Here is a 14,204-nt window from a genome sequence, read left to right as displayed (position 1 = left end):
AAAGTTCTCAGCTTAAAACTGGCAGTAAATATGTTTACTTGTTTTTCCAAAAGCTGCTTTTGCCTCATCAAACCTACCCTTTATGTCCATGCTTTGGTTTCATCTATCATCAAAATAGAGCCAAAGTATTTGTACTGCTTTTAGTCACACTAGATGCTGTTTTAGGACCTCTTTCCAGAGCACTATGCCATAGTCTTTTGAGACTGAAGGATGCCAATGAATTTATACTGTTCCACTTTCTGCATTTATTTTCCTATAATTGGTTCATGGATTTTATATTTGCTGAATAACTATATTTTTATTTTGAGTTACTTTTACTCAGTTAACTTAATAGAATAAATTTATAAATAGTGTTTGCTATTTGCTAGTAGACTATCTGGACACAGATAGTTTATTGTGCCACTAATTAGTATACCTTCTTGACATTCTTCTAAAGCTTTAGAATACATAATAGTGTGATAATGCACACACTTGTCAATCCATAAATTATTTGACATTTGTTGGTTTGCATACAGCTGTTTTCCAAATTCTGGTACACTCCAGATGCAATACAGTTATAATAGCTAGTATTCTACATTTTGACAACTCTATGATCATTTCAGATCATAGCTTTACAAACATTCCCTATATTTTATTGAACTTTTACTAAAGGATGGTAAAAGTTCAATAAAAAAATAGGAGAGATATGTAAAACTATGATCTGAAATTGTGACAAAAACTGCTTTGTCGTCAGCATTTGCAGAAATTTTGACTTGAACTTTTTGTACAGGTATAGGGAAAATTTCATTTTGTGTTTGCAGACAAGGAAAATATTTTTATATGCTGGTTATTTTTATTACAGAAGAATAGAACTTTTTACTTTTTTATAACGTATACCCTTAATACAAGGATTGCACTGAATTTCACTGTAAGATTGTAGTTTACTGCACAATTTCTACATTACATTTTCAAAGTAGGAATATTTCCTTTATGGAAAAGCTGCAACTGTGTTCATTGTTTTAACATATTTCTTTCAGAAGAAATTAAATTTATTTTAAAAATAAGAAAAAGAAAAAAGTTCTTTGTTTTGGTAGAGTTGACCTCATTGCTTTTAATCAAAGTATATGGAATGTTTTGAATTCCAGCCCTGAAATGTCGGACCTAATCTTAAATGAGAAATTTAGAAAATGTGTTTTTATTGAAACTATACACATTTATTGATGCAAACTCAGTGTAGCAATAAAATTGCTGCGAATCAATTCACATTCAAAATTTTAAAAAGTTATTAAAATAACTAAGGGTTGAAAATATAGCAGTTGCCTAGCTTTCTAAGAAGCAGAAGTAAAAAAAAAAATCCCACCTATTTCTATAGCTGCCATTTTCCATCTTTGCTAATAAAAGGAGCTGAAAATAGGAAGGGCGGGGATTCGTGAGCCAGATGCAGCCGGGAACACAAATAAGCATAAAGAACAAGCCAAATGTGTGAAAACGGAGACTTAAGTTGATCAGTGGGACAATTACGACTGAATTTGCCCACACAAAGACGTCAAGAAGCGCTGCCAGGTGATGAGTCAGAGACCTTCCGCGCCCCCTTTCCTTGGCGGCCACCCCAGCTGCGTTCTGGGCTGGGGACTCCGGAAGAGCTGCAAGGAGGCTGCAGCTCCGGAAGAAAAGTGGGGGGGGGCGGGGGGGGAAAGCGGGCCGCCTCCGAATCTTTCTGCGACCCCTCTGACCGCAGCTGGGCCGGCGGCGGAGATCGGATCCGTTCCGCATGCTCGCGGCCTCTCGTCCCATTGGTCTGGCTGCGGTCACGTGCTGGCTGGGGTTGGGGAGGCAACGGAGCCCTGCCCACCTTCTCGCTTCCTTCCCCATCCATCCATCCACCCACCCACCCAGCGGGCAGCCCAGCGAGAAGGAGCGGCTGGAAGCGACCAGCAGTTATGGCCTGTCTCACCATCTACAGCACTTCAGTCACCGGTTCTCGGGAGGTAAGCCCAGCCCAGAGCCCCCCCCAGCCCCCCACCCGCAAGCGCCCGTCAGCCCCTGCAAGAGGTCGGTGCCGCCCCTTTGCAGTATGCGCTGCCTACGGGGGTGGGGTCTTCTTCTTCCCCCCCCCCCCCACTTTCCTCCCCTTCCCCTGTGGAGACTGCCTGGGCGCCCTCCGCCCCAAACTCTCTCCGCACTTTCCTTTCCCCGCTTCTCGCGCCCCTCCCCTTCCCCAGCCAGGTCTCCCAGATGTGCTCGCCTCTGCATCCTCCAGCCAGAACATCTGGAGGGCGGGCAAGGAATCTTTCCTCTCGGCTTTAGGTGGGCTTCTCTTCCCTTGAGGGTCCCCGCGAGGGTGGATTCCTTAAGTGTAAGGGGAGCAACTCTTTTTCGGTTCCAAATTCCCGCCCACGCCAGTGGAGACGCTGGAGCGATTTGAGGAAAAGCTGAAGGGGAAGAAATCCAATCCTGTGACAAAGGGGGAGGGAGGGTCTTCCTTTACTAAAGGCTCTTCCCCAACCCCGAGGCATGGAGTCTTCCTTCCTTCCCTTCCCTTCCCCTTCCTTCCTTCCTTCCTTCCTTCCTTCCTTCCCCATCCCCAGGCATGGAGCCATCCTTGCTCCTGTTATGGGGGCTGCCATCTCTTTGATCACTAATGGAGGATTCTGCCTGTATTTAGCTAGGATTGGATTCATTCACTGGAAGTATGACTCTGGCTTTTCATATTTCAGTTGCCTTCTTTGCAATATCCCAGTGCAGGGTGATTCACCCTCTTCCCCTTTTTCTCTTCCTCTTCTTTCCTTTTCCCCCATTGATATGCTTGCCCCACAGATCAAATCCCAGCAGAGCGAAGTGACCAGGATCTTGGATGGAAAGAACATCAAGTACAACATGGTGGATATCTCCCAAGACAATGCCCTTCGGGAAGAAATGAGGAACAAATCGGGCAACCCCAAAGCCATTCCTCCCCAGATTTTCAACGGGGACCACTACTGCGGGGTGAGTGACCCCTGGCTGTAGGTAGTAGGTGCTGTATTGTACATTACTGTTTGGGAGAGTTTTCTCTGGGACAGCAGTAGCAACGTTAAATGTTTTGCATCTCATTAAGAACGAGCAACTTGGATGCATCCTAGTTCATGTGGCTATTCACTGTGCCAATGTGTTAATGCCAACAAAACTGCAGACTTGTCCAGGCAGTCAAAACTGACTCGAAGGCCAAAAAAAAAAAAGAAAAGAAAAAAGTAGAAGTGCCCATTACCTCTGCAACAAAATGGACTGGCTGGTTTCTTGTTTAGTTCAAAGTAAATGTACTGGTAGCCGTTTAATTGATCTAAATGTACGGCCAAGGATTTCTAGCTCCCTAGCCTTTAGCGAGAGCATAAAAAACGGTGGAGGTAGATGAAGAACCAGCCATGATCATGGTAAATATGTCCTTGAGTCAATCTCCTGGCATGGGAGTATCCGTGGATTTGGCTACAATATAGATGAGGCTTGCCAATGCCGTTGACTTTTTCCAGGGCGTGTTTCGTTTTTAACTTCCCAGTCTGAGCTGCAATCTTGAATTTCCTGGGTAAATATTATGCCCATCCCTGCTTGATCAATTTTTTTCCCCCTTTCTAAAGATCAGCTTTAGAGGTTGGCTAAGTGCTGCCATCTGGCGTCTCTCACAATTGTTTTACATTCATTGCTCATCTCTGGCCTTCATTGTTTCTTTTGCTTTCAGCCTGGACTTTGTTCAGTCCTGTTGGCCCCTTTTAAATGAGAATGAATGTTGCTTTTCTCTCTCTACTCTCCATGCATATTGGCCTTGTGTAACCAGAATTCCCTGCCTTTGCTGACAAGTTAATTTTAATAATTAACTTGTAGTTTTACATAAGAGGCTAATCTACAATCATAGGATGGAATACTGGCTCTGGTAGCCTCATCTTGTGACTAGGCCAAGATTTCAATAGTAATGCTAAATGAATGAAGGGCCTGCATAACAAGGGCTGCGCATAAGTAGCTCAGAGTTAACAACTCCTTATGTGTAATATGACTGCGGTGGTATTCTTACTGGTGTCATTTTGTATTATTTAGAATGGTGAAAGGAAGCTTCTAGCCTTCCAAATATTGCTAAGTTACAACTCCCAGCATCCCTTGATATTGGCCATGCTGGCTGGGGCTGCTAGGAGTTGTAGTTCATCAACATCTGGAGGGGTTCTGCATCTGGAGATTTAGGCTCCTCCGGCAAATGTTTAAATGAATTTTATCATAATTTGATTTATATGCCGCCCTTCTCCGGAGACTCAGGGTGGCTTACAATGTGCTAAACAATAGCCTTCATTCTCCATTCTTTTGTATATTTATACAAAGTCATCTTATTGCCCCCACAACTGGGTCCTCAATTTATCTACCTTAGAAAGGATGGAAGGCTGAGTCAACCTTGAGCCTTGGCGAGATTCGAACCTGCAGTAATTGCAGGCATCTGGTCTTAATAACCAGCTTAATAACAGGGTGCCTTAGACCACTGTACTACCAAGGCAATTTTTCTCAACAGTCCTTTTTTCAGATATGAAGTGTAGGGCAACACTTGCTATTTCCAAACATTTTTAATAGCACCTGTTACAGTGAAAGTCCCTTGAGTAAATTAAAGGAAAGCTGTAATCTGGCTGGGCTTGGCATGAAACTAGACAGGGAATCTTGCTAGGACAGGGAGGGAAAATCCCATCTCTTTCTATACATTTCCATACTCTTTTAGGTGCTTATTACAAAATGTCTCAGATTATAAAATGAATCATTAATGTAAGGGTGAGGAAGAGTTATTTGGTTTGCTGACAGCAGGAGGAAATATTAATAGACTATGGTGATGCATCCCTTTGAGAGGAAAATGAATATCGACTCCAGCCTAAATTATGTTCCTGAGCCATTTCCTGACAAAGTCAGAGGGTTATTTGCAGAGGGAGCAGCCCTGTGGGCATAAGGTTACTCTCGTTTTCCCTCTACCTGAAAGTATCTGTAAAAAACCTCTAATTCTGTGCCTTAATACTGATGCTGACAAGTGACATACTGCAGGTTAAAAGGCATTTACTGTGAAAATGTCATCATACCAGTGATAGATAGCCTTGTTCTGTAAAAAAAAGGATTTTTCAGACATTGTTGACTCTAGCATGTATGGACTGTATTAATGCTGAAAGTTACAGGCCTGTTCCTTATATTCCTTGTGTGTCCAATCACACTTGGCCAATTATATTCTCATTTTCTATATTCTATTCTATTCTATTCTATTCCTATTCCTATTTCTATTCCAGTCTATTCTTCTATTCCTATTCCATGCTATTCTATTCTATTATTCTATTCCTTTTCTATTCTATTCTATTCTATTCTATTCTATTCTATTCCTATTCTATTCCTATTCTATTCTATTCTATTCCTATTCTATTGTATTCCTATTCCATGCTATTCTATTCTATTATTCTATTCCTATTCTATTCTGACCAAATCCTGAGTAAAGGCTCAAAGTGGGGAGTGACTCAGTTTGTATCAGACAGAACAGCTATGAAAGGTAGACAGCAGAGGATATTTAAGGTATTTGTGGCTTTCACAGTAATTGTGACTGGATACACACCCAGGCTGGTGTCTTGAGCAAAAGCACCCGCGAGCCATTTAGTTGAAGGTTTTAGGTGTATCTCCCGGGGACTCTGCAGATGTTTCCACCAAATTATTGTTTTGCACGTGACAGAAGGGGACGAAATACATGGAAGCAATAGTATCAACTGTATTTAAGCAACGTAAGCATAATTGTATTACCTCAAACCTTACTTTTGACGTGATTAACCTCTCAGTTGTTAAGTGAAGATAAGTATCTAGAGAGGATTACAAAGGAGAGGGCTATATAATCAGTTTTGATGCCCAAGAACAGGTCTTTAGCCGGGCTTTGAACATTCTGTAATGAAAGCTGTTCTCCCGTTTGGGCCCCAGAGGCTGTTTTGGTTTGATGCTAAGAAATTCTTAGCCTTTCCCTGCATGTTGTCCCTATTTTTTTAGCTTACTTTTCTCCCACCTGACAGGACTACGAACTGTTTGTGGAAGCAGTGGAACAGAACACCCTCCAGCAATTCCTGAAGTTAGCCTGAGCCTGCTTCTTCCCTGCCCCGCCGTGAAAAACCTTCCTCCCCACATGAAAAACCATCCAGGACTTGGAAATTCTGCATTCCAGATGGATCACCTCCTAAGTGATTGTCAGCTCTATGCGCGACCAACCTCTTCTCCAACTGCCTCTGAATTGCATTCCCTCTTTCACTGTGGTCTCCAAAGACCGGCTCGAATGCAGCTGGGCCCCTTCTCCTCGTGCCTATGGGGGTGGTAGACTGATGCTAATCTTCTAATTAAGGACCTTGGAAAGCAGAGCTTTCCCCTACCTTTCCCCCCTCCCCTCTCCCTTTTCTTTTTCAAGCTCAGGCTGCCCTTAGTGTTAAAGGGGAAGAGCTGGTTGCTTCTTCCCTTCTTATCACCCTACGTCCTTCAATGTGCAAATGTCAGTTCCCGTAGTTCCTTTTTCATTTTAACCCAGGAAAGAGAGCAGCAGACATCTGCTCTTGCTGGGATGATTCTTGTCGAGCAATGCGAAAAGTGCTGCACATGGTTTTGTGCTCCCGTTGCCTTCTCTGCCGGCAGTTAGTGGAGAGTGTATGTGTGTGTCTGTCTTAAAACATGGTGATGTAGCTCAGCCTTTCTTAAAAATGGTTCTCCTGAGGGCAGCAAGAGCATTTTTCCTAGTCCATTAGTGCTTTTTTCTTTGTGTCCCACCTGGCAATGGAAAAAAAAACATCCCTGCTCCCCAAGAGGGGAAGGCAATTTCCACTCTATTTTAGCCTCAGCTGTTTCCTGCTTCCCCTTCCCCCCCCCCTTTTTTTTTTTGGAACTGGCTTTTTGCAAACTTGGACCAAGTGCATTTTCTTTTCTTCCTTTTTTTTAATTTCTGAAAGCAAAATTTATAAACAGCCCATGTTTTTGTTAAGATGCCATTAAAGATTGCTAAAAAGCTCCATCATAGTGGTTCTGTGCTTCTTTTTTTTTTTTAATGGTCTGGTTGGATGCAGGAGTTGGATGCTACTCTGTTCATTCATTTGGAAATCTGTTTTTGTAACTCTTAGCAACTCGATTACTTTCATGGTTATAGCTGGGCAGTATTTTCTTTCTTTTTTTTTTTAATCCCAAATGTACCGGAAGAATGGCAGAAGTGCAAGGAAATGTTTGGCACAACTGCCTCCTACAACGATATGTATCTAAAATAGGATTTAGTGTTTGGGCTTTTTTCAACCATTTCAGTGGTGGGATTTAGCCAGTTTGCACCTATTCGGGAGAACCAGTTGTTAACTTTCTAAGCAGTTCAGAAAACCAGTTGTTGGAAGAAATCTTACTTTGTTTTTTTTTTTTTCACTTTACAGGGCTAATCTTGTAAGGAAGGCAGCAAGGAAACCTTCTGGTGGTGTTTCTAGCCTAATCTTTATTGCCTTGCTTACAGAAACTGCCTCTCTGGTTAACCCTTATTACATTGTAACAGCTAAAACAAAGCGCCCATCGACGTGAGTGACCACGCTCACACGGTCACATGACCACCAAGCCACGTCTACCCAGCTGGTCATTAGGGCAGAGAACCGGTTGTTAAATTATTTGAATCGCACCACTGAACCATTTATAATGTGAGACTAAGTCATTGCACTTTTTTGTAATGTGAAAATTGCCCCCTGTGTCCCACAGTTCAGTGGCCAGTTTTTTTTTTTTCTAGGAAAGAGACTTTCCACAATATTTCCCTAGCACTGAAGTATGAGGCAGTGTGCGAGGTTGCCTTTTAGTGAAAATAATGCAAAAGGGACAAGAAATAAATAAATACTTGACAGCATTTCTCAAGAAGACCGTAATGCATCCTGCTCTCTTGCTTTAAGGGCCAATCAGCATCATTCTCTTTGCCTCCCAGAGAGGAGGAGGTAGTAAGTAAATATAAAATGTCAGCTGCTGTTGCACTTCACAGTTGCCAAAAAAAGAGAGCCCTTGTTCATGGTACATGTTACTCATTTTCCTCCCCACCCAAACTAAGTGTAGGTGGTAAACTCAGTTGGACTATGCTAAATTGGCTTACTACAACTTCCCTCTTGTACGCAGACAATGCTGCTTTGGTTACAGTACAGATAAACATTTGGAGAATGAGTCTATTGTTCAAGGAGAGAAGTGGGGGGGGGGGGAAGAAACACATCTGAGTACAACATGCAAAACCCAAACCCTAAATCATATTGGGCTTGGCTTGTTATGTAAAGTCAATTAAAATACTACAGTTAAGTATACCACGGTTAAGCAAATTTTGGCTGAGCATGCTGTATTAATGAGGGCATTGTCCAATGGGAATATTATTTTGGTGTGTTTATGGTCCAAATAGCATCACACAGAATACTTTCTAAAAATTCTGGTTGAAAACCCAGCATCATTTTTAAACATCGGGAGATTGACACCAGGCCTTAAAAACCAGAAGCCAATTTACTGCTTTTTTGCAGCTGGGAACAATGGCAAAATACCTGCTCTGGCATCCTTAGATTTTACAGATTCTAAAGAGTCACCTTCAATTGAGTATTAGGCTTACCATCTCTGTTCTGTAAAAATCCAGATGACACCCGCACGGCAGCCATCAGCCCCCAAATCAATAGCCCTAACAGTTACCACAATTTGTCAAATTTTATGGATCCGTGGTGGCAGGCAATTTTAGTGATTAATTTTAGGCAATTTTAGTGATTAAGAGACATATTCTCTTAAGAGCAAAAGTAAGTTGTGCTGAAACAACTGTGGTTTAGTAGCACCAAGAACTGATTTTTAAAGTTTTTTTTTAAAAAAAACATCTAGCGTATCTTTTGTGTAATGAATACATATCTGCAACTTTGTGGCAGGCTTAGGAGAAATGTTTTAAGATATTCCTCCTGGTCAGAAAGGCCTTGTACACACAGCGCCTGGGCTTATCTAACACCATACCACTATAGATGCTGTTGCTGGCAAAATGTGCTTTTAATTATTAAAGCCTTCTATTTGCTCATCTAGCTTTCTGCATGAAAGGAACTGCTGCTACAAGGGGGAGAACTGTAATGCATTATTCAATCCCTACCCTGCTATAATTCTGGAAGTTCCAAACCGCAAGGGAGGAAAGACTGGGCATCGGCAGAAGACGTAGATGCTGAAGAAATCCAGCCTGCCTTCTTTTGAACCTCTACAAAGACCCAGAAAGTGCCCTTTGCTTAATGCTTAAAGTCTTCATCCAAACAGACAACATAATTCCCTCAACACTGTCAAACTATTCACTAAGTCTGCATTACTATTAAGTCTTCTCATCGTTCCTATCACCCATCTCCTCCCACTTAGGACTGCATGACTGTAACTTTGTTGCTTGTATCCTTACGATTTCTATTGATATTGATTGTTTCCTGATTGCTTATTTGTACCCTATGACTATTATTAAGTGTTGTACCTTATAATTCTTGACCAGGGGTCTGCAACCTTAAATACTCAGAGCCATTTGGACCTGTTTCCCACAAAAAAGAAAACACCGGGAGCCACAAAACCTGGGTGGGCGTGGCCAACTCTATGTCACTCACTTCCACCAGTCAAATGACCCCCCCTAGCCATGCCTACCCAGCTGGTCATTAGGGTAGAGAACCGGTTTTTAAAAAGCACCGGGAACCACAAATTCCTTTTAGCATCTCTCTCTCTCCCCTCCCTCCCTCTCTCTCTGTATCTCGCTGTCTCTTTCTTCCACTCTCTCTGTATCTCTCTGTCTCTGCCCTGGCCACTCCTCCATCCCCTGCCGTCACCCTTACCTTCTCAGGCCAGGCGAGGAGTGACTGGGAGAGGAAGGCGAGGGGTGGGGCCAGCCAGTGGTGGGATCACCTGACAGGGAGCCACAGCAGAGGGCCCAAAGAGCCGTATGCAGCTCCAGAGCTGCAGGTTGCTAACTCCTGCCAAAAGAATGTATCTTTTCTTTTTATGTACACTTTGGTGCGTATGCACCAAAGACAAATTCCTTGTGCGTCCAAACACATTTGGCCAATAAAGAATTTTATAAAGGGACAGGGAAATTAACTTGTTCAAAAAATGGGACCCAGTGGGCACAAAACTAGTGACAACAGTAAGAAATAAGCTTACTTTGGGACTTAACAAACTATCTGGATACTTCGTGTTACCTACGGTAATAGCTACAATGAGTAATAAAAGGCTTAATTAGGTTAAGTCATAAAAAAGCCCTTTCTGTTGAAGCACAAGGCATACAATGAGAAGGAAGTTGGCTGGAACTGGCTGCATTATTGCACTCGGTCACTCCCCCTCAACTCCTATTCAGATAGGCTGATTATTCTCATAATCTCCCAGCTGGAAGCACCAAAAGACAATGGAGTAGAGGGCAGTTGGGAACTAAATTTGTGACATCCAGAGACACAACTGAGGAAAGCTCGCAGTTAGCACTTGCAGCCACAGCTCTTCCAGAAAAGAAAAGAAAAAAAATAAATAGCTGGACTACTCTGGTCCTCCTTGGCTTCAGGCACTTTTCTGCTCCAAACATTAAATCTGCCCACAGAGAGAAAGCTCTCCCCCCGCCCCTCCACCAGTCCCCTTTGATGATTTTCAGGATGTCCTTATAGGATAGAATAGGATCCAGAAATGTCCGCCTTTCCTGCTTATGATTTACAACAGTTGGGAGTACAAAGAAAATGGTGCCATATCTTGCCCCAACTGGCACTGACTGCCCCAACTGTTTTTCTTGTGGAAATAGACTGACGTTCCTAAAGGAATGGTAATAAAGGCCAATTTATTTCAGTTCCTTTTGGGCTGGGTGGAATGAGACAAGTAAGGCGAAAAGTCTTTTACCTCTGTCAGAATCGGAAAGAAAAGTGTTGCATTAAGCTCTGTGGCTGGCTGGGGTATTCTGGGAGTTGAAGTCCGCACAGTGTAATGTTGCCAAGCTTGAGCAACACTGCTCTATATCTAAGCCATTCAACATTCCTTTAGTTTGCCCTGGCTTGTTTACTTGGGGGGCACGGGTGGGGGGGAGGGCAGGGAGAATACAGTGGCTAGTTCTAACCTGTGTAGCTGGAACTTCAAGTTTTACTTGTTTCCGTCCTGGACCTGCTCTCATACAGTTAAGACCTTTGGCTCGTATCCGAGCAGCTACCTTGGAGAAGGAGAAGAAGGCACACAACTTCTTAGCTGAGCGGCAGCCAAGTCTGATGCATCGTCTACTGTGAACCATTACAGCTATTCCCTGCCTGCTTTGGTGGGAGAGAGTTTTTTCCTCAGCAGAAGGAATGCGTTGGGGACCAACCCACATTCCTCCAGACTCACGGCATCGTCGTTATACACCCGAAGTGGAAATGTGGTGAGGATCTCGTAGGGCTCCAGTGCTTCGCCCCTAGAAATAGAGCAGAACCAGGTTGGTAAAACAGACTCACTTCACACCTGCCCAATTTTGCCAATCCGGTGACCTTTCTGAATTCAGTTTTAGCAATAGCAATAGCATTTAGACTTATATGCCGCTTCATAGTGCTTTACAGCCCATCTCTAAGCAGGTTACAGAGTCAGCATATTGCCCCCTGGAAGCAAAAATGGGCCACGGGGGGGATGCGCCCCCCCCCCATGCCCCATTTTGGGCCTAAGAGGCCTCCCTGAAGCCTCCTAGGAATGAAAACGGGGCACGGGGGGCATGCTGCACCCCCCCATGCCCCATTTTGGGCCTAGGAGGCCTCCCTGCATTTACCTGGAAGCCAAAATGGGGTGCATGAGGACTCCTGGAAGGGGCGGAGCGGGAAGGAGTGGGGCTAGCCAGCAATTTAACTACTGGTTCACCTGAACCGGCCCAAACCGGCTGGATCCCAGCACTGGTTAACATTCAGGAACAACATACACCAAACTGCAGGAGACTAAAATTTGTTTCACGCATGGTCTGAACCGCTGATTAATAAATGCTCCCAAGCCTCTTTTATTTCTTGATATTACAGTTGGCAAATTTTAAGCTTCAAATGCAAAAACAGGGACAGAGCTTGTTTTTCAGTGCAAACCGATGTTTGCCACCATCCTTCTCAAATTTTGCTGGAACCATACTTCTTCCTACCTATTCTGAGCAAGATGTTGTCGCAAGTCTCCAATAGTCTCGGTGAAGGACATTTTGACAATGTATGTCTTCTCTCCATCCTCTGACTTTATCCGAAGAGTTGAAATGTTGCCATCAGGCCCCTCTGTCTTCTGCTTCCCTTCCAGTCTAGGAGTTAAAGGGAGATGGTGATGGAAACCATGGCTTCTATAAGGAGAGCAGAATAACCCAGGCACACTGGTAGCTGGGATCATCCTTTTTAAAAAATAGATACAGTTCTGTCCTAACATTCTCCAGATGTGTTGGATCTACCATCCCCAGAAAGCAGAGCTTTTACTCATACTACAATCCCAACACGCATGGGCTGAAGAAGGCTACTGCACATTTTCTTTATTTAATTTATGCTGGTTCTGTTTCTGGCACACAAATATTTAGCACTCCAGCATGCAAAACAGTCTCAGGGGAAACAGTGGCCTGCACATGTCGGGGTGTGGGGGCGGGGAGGGTCACTAAATTATAAAATATGGGAGACAGCTTCTCAGGAGAGATTAGGTGCATAATGGGATTAGAATGGAAAAGGAAGACAAAGCATAAATTCAGCTTACTCAATGGCGTTGGTTATCGAGACTTGGTATGCTAACACCTTGAACTGTTGAGGAAAAGGAGTCAAACTTTCTGAAAAGTGCCCCCAATTTTTTCAGATTTGCTTGTTGGATTGATTGATTTATACAAACTGAAAATGATAGAGGATGATGTACAAAACAGAAAGGGGGAAAAAAAGCCAAAACGAACACTAACATTTCTTTTTCACGCACACACAAAATTTTTTGGCCATGTCACACAAGATTTATGTCCTTATAAAATCAGGGATAAGGAAGGAGATGGATTCAAGCCTCCAAACTGATCCATTTAAGTCCATGTTATCTACATTTACTACTAGCAACAAGACCTTCCGTGGTCTCAAGCAATCCATCGTCTCCATCCCGGAGAAACCAGAATCGTATCTCAGAGGGTTCCATATATAAAACATGTGCTTGATCACCGATGAGTGAACTTCAAAATGAAGCTAAAAAGTGTTCCTGATGTTACTCCAGCTTACTTGAGGTTTGGATTTCTATCATAATGAGACATTCAGAGGAAAAGAAACCAGTGAGGATTCTAGAGCAGTGGTGTCAAACTCAAGACCCAGGGGCCGGATCCGGGCCGCGGAGTACTTAGATCTGGCCAGCAGACTGGCCCGCGGTGCTTCTGCCAGAGAAAGCACGCGGCCCTCCCAAGCTCCATTTTCACTGGCAGAGGCTTGCAGGAGGCTGTGGCTGCCAAAAGTGGAGCTCGGGAGCCTGCTTTCAGTGGCAGAGTGCTCAGGCCACCACAAGCACCCCTGACAGCGGTGACATCTAGCTGACCATGCCTCCCCCAGCCACGCCCCTCCAGCTCCCCCACCCCCCGAGGTCAAACACAACCCTGATGCGGCCCTCAATGAAATCAAGTTTGACACCCCTGTTCTCGAGGCTTATTTACCTCTTCCTCAGCGCTGTAAGGCTGGGCGTCTCCACCAAAACTACTTCGTGGCTTTGTGCTCCATCCAGGCCCTGGAAGCAAAGAGGGAAACGTAGGCCAATGTTCGAATGCCCTAAGAGACATTAAGTCAGATGATGCCCTTCTGGTCAACCAGCCCACACATTTAAAAATCCAAAAGAAAGGAAGTGTTCTTTACTAGAGCTATTTTTGTAAAGAACAAGAAGGGCTTGGTTAATAATTCTAAATAGCTTTTTGGAGATCTCAGTTGTTCTTTGGGGTTTTTTGGAGCTTTGAAGAGGGGGATGCCAAATTAAGAGGGGGGGGCATCTTACCTGAAGGGTCTTTTTAAGATCTTCCCGGATATTTATCACTTGCCCGTCTCGAACCAGTGACTTTGGAAGTTTGTTCAAAAATTGTTCCATGGTGAGCTTGGGACCTGCCAAAAGAAAGGGTTTCACAAGGAGATGCTTTACGGGGTATGCTGAGATTTCATCTTAATTAATTGAAATATCTTTCTTTTCCGGGGAAAAATGTTTAGTTTTATTAAAACCACCCACAATCGTATGAGAAACAAAAAGAGGGAGCACTAGGCATGGCAGCTTGAGTTCCTGAAAAAAAATTG

At 43.6% G+C, this 14,204-nt stretch overlaps 2 protein-coding genes across 6 annotated transcripts in view; one reads left to right on the top strand and one right to left on the bottom strand.

The window, feature by feature from the left end:
- The first annotated feature begins 1,505 nt into the window (after window positions 1-1,505).
- SH3BGRL3 (SH3 domain binding glutamate rich protein like 3) lies at window positions 1,506-6,991 on the top strand. Its single transcript, XM_034413535.3, has 3 exons — window positions 1,506-1,967; window positions 2,797-2,964; window positions 6,012-6,991. The coding sequence occupies exons 1-3, from the start codon at window positions 1,920-1,922 to the stop codon at window positions 6,075-6,077; spliced, it is 282 nt and encodes a 93-aa protein (XP_034269426.1). The 5' UTR covers window positions 1,506-1,919; the 3' UTR covers window positions 6,078-6,991.
- A 3,775-nt stretch (window positions 6,992-10,766) lies between these two features.
- The window catches only part of UBXN11 (UBX domain protein 11), a 29,358-nt gene continuing 25,920 nt past the window's right edge, over window positions 10,767-14,204 (bottom strand). For 3 of the 5 annotated variants that reach the window (XM_087876288.1, XM_087876289.1, XM_087876290.1), the window contains 5 exons: window positions 13,915-14,018; window positions 13,583-13,653; window positions 12,083-12,229; window positions 11,317-11,383; window positions 10,767-11,146 (listed from right to left, as the gene is read on the bottom strand). In XM_087876288.1, the coding sequence (XP_087732414.1) occupies window positions 10,874-11,146; window positions 11,317-11,383; window positions 12,083-12,229; window positions 13,583-13,653; window positions 13,915-14,018 (662 nt within the window). In that variant the 3' untranslated portion in view covers window positions 10,767-10,873. Of the gene's footprint in view, window positions 11,384-12,082; window positions 12,230-13,582; window positions 13,654-13,914; window positions 14,019-14,204 lie in introns of all 5 variants that reach the window. The other 2 variants (XM_087876291.1, XM_034413536.3) reach the window with 2 other exon arrangements.

This window comes from Pantherophis guttatus, chromosome 10, assembly GCF_059756535.1.
Source record: "Pantherophis guttatus breed Tessera chromosome 10, ASM5975653v1, whole genome shotgun sequence".
NCBI lineage: Eukaryota > Metazoa > Chordata > Lepidosauria > Squamata > Colubridae > Pantherophis > Pantherophis guttatus.
This window is presented reverse-complemented; position numbering and strand designations above follow the sequence as displayed.